We start from the raw sequence: 6,622 nt of genomic DNA on the forward strand, positions 1-6,622 counted from the left end.
CCCAACTGTTCTTGCTCCTGTATAAGTCTTGTGACTGCTTCCAGCTTTTCAGAGGATAATGGCCATTGAGAGACCCATACCGGGTCCTCTGTATTCCACGGTATGGGTCGTGAAGCCTCAATGGCCCCTAAATAAAACCCAGTCCTATTCTGCTTTGATTCCTTTTTTGTTCAATGGGCTCTATTCTACCTTGCTCCCTTCTGCCCAGGCCCCTTCCTGGTACATAGCCCATTTTTGTCATAATAGCTGATGCCTGAGGGGAATACTCATTGGTCAGGGTCATGCCCATGGCTTGTAACACATCTCGCCCCCACAGATTTACTGGGAGGGGCAAGACATAGGGGGTAAAGCGTCCCTGCCTGCCCTCGGTGCTCCGCCAGACCAAGGCAGCAGCACTAACAGCTGGAGAGGATTGATATCCAAGGCCTTGAAGAGAATGTGATGAAGTCACAGTAGGCCAGGATTTCGGCCACCAATGCAATGAAATGATGCTTTTGTCAGCCCCTGTATCTGTAATCCCCTCAAATTCTTTTCCATTAACCAATAATTTCATAGTTGGTCTCTCATCTAGGGGTATGGCCAGATAAGCTGAATCATTACCGGTAGAGCCCAAGGCTCTTTTTCGGGAGGTGCAATTCTCTCTATCCCCAGGGGAGGGCAATGGCACTAATTGTGCGATCTTATCTCCCTGCTTTATGGAGAACACGCCCCGAGGGCTGGAGCAGAGGACCTGGAATTCTTCCTTATGATATGGATCTACGATTCCAGGATACACAATGAGTCCTTGTAAGGTCAAGGAACCTCGGCCCAAAATAAGCCCAATGGTAGCGGGGGGTAAAGGCCCCGGAGACTGGATTGGGACCGGCTGAACATTCATTTGGGGCATTAATAAGAAGTCGGAGGCGGCACACAGGTCCACTCCGGAGTGTCCTCGGGAGTCCCTTCCTTCTCTGAGTTGCTTTTCCGGAACTGGTTCCCATATTTCTGAGGGCCCTGGGACCATGGGCCCCGCAGCCCGTTTTTTGGTTGGGACACTTTAGGTTCCTCCCTAGGGGGTAAAAGCCTACCTTTTATGTCCCGCACAGATTTGCATTCGCTGGCCCTATGATAACCTTTTCCACAGCGCCTGCACAACTCCACTTCTCTAATCCTTTCAGGGGCTCTACAGTCCTTTTTAAGGTGCCCTGTTTTTCCACAGTTAAAGCAGGCAGACATATTTCGGCGCCTTTGGGTTTGTAAGATGGCTGCGGCCAAGCCTGCATTAGTAAGTGGCCCTCCGAGTTCTCTGCAGATCTTTAACCAGTCCTGTAAACCTTTACTTTTCCGTGGAGCTATGGCTGCTCGGCATTCTTGAGTTGCTTGTTCAAAGACTAATTGTTCAATCAGAGGCATGGCTTGTTCTGCATCACCGAATATCCGGCTAGCAGCCTCTGTCATTCTGGCCACAAAGTCTGAGAATGGCTCCTGGGGCCCCTGGACTATCTTTGTAAGATGTCCACCTGATTCATCTCTTTTTGTCAATGCCTTCCATGCTTTAATGGCGGCAGCTGATATCTGGGCATATACGCCCCAAATGTAATTAGTTTGATTGAGGGCATGTGGCCCCTGTCCTGTCAGCATTTCAAAGGTCCATTGTCTCTGATTTTCATTTTCTGCTGTGACATTGGCCTTTGCCTGTGCCTGGGCTGCATCATAAAAAAGAGCCTTCCACTCCATATATTGTCCCATATTGGGGAGCACTGCTTTTACTGTTGTCTCCCAATCAGTGGGTGTCATAGCATAGTTTGCTAGTCTTTCTACTTGTATTGTTGTAAAATTGGCATTGACCCCATACTTCCGGACTGATTCAGCCAATTCTTTAATCTGATTATAGTCTACGGGAGCATGTATTCTTGCCCCCTCATTTTCAAAGACTGGGAAAGCCATCTGCAATTTCCTTCGCTGCTCTAATGGTAAAAAAGAGTCAGTACCAAATAATGGCGGTGCTGATGGAAGCACACCCGCTGGATTAACAGGCAGTGGCCTCATATTTGCTTTTATTTTTGGCAGCTCCTCCTCTAGCTCTGTTTCCTTGTTAGAGTCTAAAATCTCAGAGTCTGAACTGCTCTGCTCCAAGACCTCTAGTTTCGTTGTAGGGCAGAGGCTAGGTTTTAAATCTTTATTTCTCTTAAATTCACCGGGGTGTGACCGGTTATTCCCTATTTTCTCTCCCCCTTTTTTTATATCCTGGGGAGGGCCTTTTTCCTTGGACATGTCCTTCCTTTTTCGAGCTCCTATTCTCTCATCTCGTTCGGTTTCTGATATATTATCCTGTACCTCTTTAAGCATTTTTTGACTCTCTGCTACCATGGGACGGCAAGCCTCAATCTCTATATAATTTTTAATTAGGTCTCTCTGTTTTGAAGAGCCCATAATGCTGGAGGCTACCTGGGGTAAGCTTGGTCTCGAACTGGAACACCAGCCACGGTGGGCATAATATAAGACCAATGTGAACAAAATTAGAATAAAGACTAGAATTAAGGCTTTTCCATCCCATAGTGGTGGCAAATTAAAAGCAAAGTCAAAAAGGAAGGTGTCAGAATGAAGCATACCTCTCCGAACTTACCACCCTGCAGTTCTGAATCCGCCCTGTTAGAGGGGTCTCTGTGATGCCGGAGATGTTAACAATTCCCGGGTTTCGGCACCAGATGTCCCGCGCCCGCTCTGTATTCCTCGCCAGCAAGAAATACACGCAGGACACTCGGATCCTTCTGCAGACAAGCTTTAATGCATTTTACCAGAGTGGAGACATTGAACCAAGAAAACCATCCCTATATAAAAGGCTGACCAGCCGCCTGGGACGTATTACCCTATGAATGGCTTCAGCTCCTCAGGCAAAAATGAGCCACGGGATAGGCAGAGATCAAAGGAATGGAGATTACCCAGCGCCTGTGAAGTAATTCACACCTTGGTGTCTTCAGGCAGCATTATAATGCAGGAACCGGCTTCCTACAGTTCCATGTATTCCATACCTGTATAGGGAGATATAGTATCAATAAGGAAGAAATTACTTGCTGTATTATAAAATACTACCTTCAGGTGTGATATTATTTCACTGAATATACACAGAGGAGGGCCTAGTCCCTCCCCCAAATGATGAAACAGATTTTGCTGATACCCATTGTAGGCCTCATTGTCATTTGGGAGTGGGTAGTGGTTGGGGGGGTTTGTAGGGGGTCATGGGAGGATGAGAGGGAGAGGGAATGGGGGGATTGATATGTAACATGATTGTTTCAAAATTTAATATAGGAGAAAAATGTAAATGAGAAAAAACATCAACCAAAAGTTTAAAAATGCATAATCTCATAAAATGAACAGTTATTATGAAAAGAGAGTCTTGCATTATTTATACAGTATTTCATCATGTACTTGTTAAGTTACAAATTAACTAGTGTTGCAAACCTCATTGAAAATTGTCCCAATTCTATTTGCCTGATTTCTTGCTTTTTCAGTGAAGGAAATACAATTTCTAACATTTTATACTAGGACAAAGATAGGTATATCTAATTCTGTTAGATAAAGCATGAACAAGCTCTGCAATGATTGCAGTTAAAAATCTTCTTTGCCTCAGAAATAGAATACATTTTGATTTTATAAATGATTTTTCATTTACTCAGTGACAAGAAAAGTTTTGCAATAAATTCTTTCTACTGATTTTTAAATTTTCATTAGTTATAATGTAATCTTTGTAAATTGGCCATGTAATATAGGAAAGAAACCCTGTTTCTTTTGTAGTTTAGAGTTCAATGTAAGAGTAATTTCATCCTACTGATTATATTGCTAATTATGATTATTTTTGTAGATTTGATTTGTCTTTTAGTGATACAGGAGGAGATAAGTCCTACATAGAATGAGTTTCTCATCTTAGCTCTGCATATTCTCTGTAGTTTATACTTCTTCAAAATTATGTTTGGGCATAAACATTCTTGAGTTTGTGTACATACAGGTTCACTTGTATGTGCACACATACATAGGGCAGAAGTCAACATCAGGTGGGGTTTCTGATGAGCTGGCCACTATGTGTTTTGTGCCTTTGACTGGAACCTGGGCATCACTGAGTAAGCTAGGCCATCTATAACTCAAGAAATAGGGATTATCCTGTCTCTGTCTCCCCGGGTCTGGTGTTATAAGTGTTTAAAAGTATCCCCTTGATTTTCTTAAGACTTTATTTATTATGTAAACAATATTCTGCTTCCATGTATATCAGAACACCAGAAGGGGGCACCAGATCTCATAACAGATGGTTGTGAGCCACCATGTGATTGTGGAGAATTGAACTCAGGACCTCTGGAAGAGCAGTCGGTGCTCTTAATCGCTGAGCCATCTCTCCAGCCTCATCCCCTTGATTTTATGTGTATTTTGGGAGTTGAACTTTATACACAGAACTGTCTATGCAGTACTTTTAAAATCAGTGAAATATAAAACAATTCTTCATTTGTTATTTAACAGTGACATTGTTCTTTACACTTTGTGTTCATTTCAGGTTGGATTTCTCTTTTTTCATTTCTAATCTACTTATTTTGATTATGTTTTATACCTTCCAACCTTCCTTTGTGCTTTCAAAGTTTTGCAGTTTCAGTCAAAAAAGTACTGTTTGTGATGATTTCCATAAAAAAGAGAGATGGATATTTTCCCTGAGTGAAAATTTTAAGTATTTTAAATAATAAGATCAAATCTATATCCTTTAAATTCTATGATGTCTATGTTCTCAATGATGTCTTTGTCTTTTATTGCTATCTAATCTATTTGCTTTATATATCTCTATTTTGTATGGACTCCATTAATAATTTTACACATACACACTAGAAAAAATGCATTTTTAAGTTTTTCATGTAACTTTGTATTTGTGTCATTGTACAAGAAATATTTTCTGTTTTCATAATTATCAGTTACATTTTACACTGAGGTCTTAAGTGCATGAAAAGAAGGTAATGAAAGATGTAGAGATTTGGAAAATTCTCAGGTATATGGAGTCTTATGTCAGAGAATGCATGACAGCAGGAGCACACACCACAGGGATAGTCATATCACATCCACAATAAGGAAGCAGAGACATATATGTGATACTTACAATGTGTTTTCTTCTTACTACTTGTATTTGTGAGTTTGATTCTTTATTGTCTGTTTTGGTACTATGGATTGAGCTCAAATCCTTACACTAGAACAAATGCTTTTACCTACATAAACATTCTCCAAGCCCTATTCTTTTTAAAAATTTATATATTTAGGTTTGAAACAATCTTATTTTTCATGTCAATCCCAGTTACATTTACCTCTCATCCTCCCATGCTCTCTAACACCTTCTCCAATCCAGCCCCTATCCATTACCCAAGGAGTATGAGACCTTCTATAGGGGAATCATCAAACTCTGTCACATCATGTGGGGGAGGGCATAGTCCCTCCTCTGTGTATCTGGACTGAAAGAGTATCCTTCCTTGGGACATGGGATCCCAATGTCTACTTGTGCACTAGGGATAAATAATGGTTACACTGTCAGAGGTAATAGAATGCCCAGGTCTCCTAGCTGGCACCCACATTCAGAGGGCTGGGTTTGGTCCAATGATGGTTCCGAAGGTTTACACCTGAGGTCTGTGTGCTCTCACTTGTTCAGGTCAGGTGTTTCTGTGTATTTCCCCAGCATGTTCTTGACCCCTTTGCTCATCCCTCCTGCTCTTCTACAAATGGATTCCAGTATAGATTCTTGGTGTTTAGCTGTGGGTGTCTGCTTTTTCCTCCATCAGCTAATGTGTGAAGGCTCTAAGATGGCATATATGTTAGTCATCAATCTAATTATAGGGCAAGAGCCCAAACTCCATTCTTTCTACACTTTTATTCTCTTTGGGAGCACACACCCCTTGAATGGTGTCATCTCAATTCAGGATAGATCTTTTGTGTATACCTTTGCTGTAAATTCCTTCACAGACAGGCCTAGCAATGTGTGTCCTGAACAACCGGAACAATTATTGACTCACCCAATTTTTCCCCATACTTATACATATACCTTGTGGTAATGCTACCCTAAAGATAGAGGATGAAGAGAAGCTTGCCTTAATATCAATAAAAAGAAATTTATTGATGTAGAGACACAACAATGGTATTGTCACCATTCTGGAAATATGAAAATTGGAGCATAGGAAATATGTCTAACCATCAGTCTATTTGGTTAGCATAATGATGCTTTCACTTTCATGTGTAGATTACTATAGCCCTGTGGTTGTTGGGTAGGAGAATTAAAAATAATTATAACTCAGAAGAGAGCCTTGCACTTTTAGGAGAAAATCAGTTTGGGTAAAATATGAGTCCATGAGTGGGTGGGGTTGTTTTAACTTGTGGGATTTGTACTAGAATGAGACAGAATGGTAGATCATAACTGTTGCCTGGCAATCTTGTAGAATTCTCTATTCTCATATCATGGGCCTCAAGAAGCAGTCAGCAGCTGAGATATTTTACTTACCCAAGGTAAGTGTCCTGAAGAACCTCTAATCACAATATATGTGAAAGTTGATTCTCCTAACCAAGCCATGGCCAAATCCCTGGGAGTTGAACTGCAGCTATTATTATCCAATTAATGATTACCTAATAT

The 6,622-nt window shown here is 41.3% G+C and overlaps 1 protein-coding gene across 1 annotated transcript; it reads right to left on the bottom strand.

Annotated features, from left to right (window-relative positions):
• Positions 1-746: 746 nt before the first annotated feature.
• LOC113837614 (igE-binding protein-like) lies at positions 747-5,364 on the bottom strand. Its single transcript, XM_027432264.2, has 2 exons — positions 5,313-5,364; positions 747-2,003 (listed from the first exon to the last, which is right to left on the bottom strand). The coding sequence occupies exons 1-2, from the start codon at positions 5,362-5,364 to the stop codon at positions 886-888; spliced, it is 1,170 nt and encodes a 389-aa protein (XP_027288065.2). The 3' UTR covers positions 747-885.
• Between the last annotated feature and the right edge of the window lie 1,258 nt (positions 5,365-6,622).

Source organism: Cricetulus griseus, unplaced genomic scaffold (assembly GCF_003668045.3).
Source record: "Cricetulus griseus strain 17A/GY unplaced genomic scaffold, alternate assembly CriGri-PICRH-1.0 unplaced_scaffold_3, whole genome shotgun sequence".
NCBI lineage: Eukaryota > Metazoa > Chordata > Mammalia > Rodentia > Cricetidae > Cricetulus > Cricetulus griseus.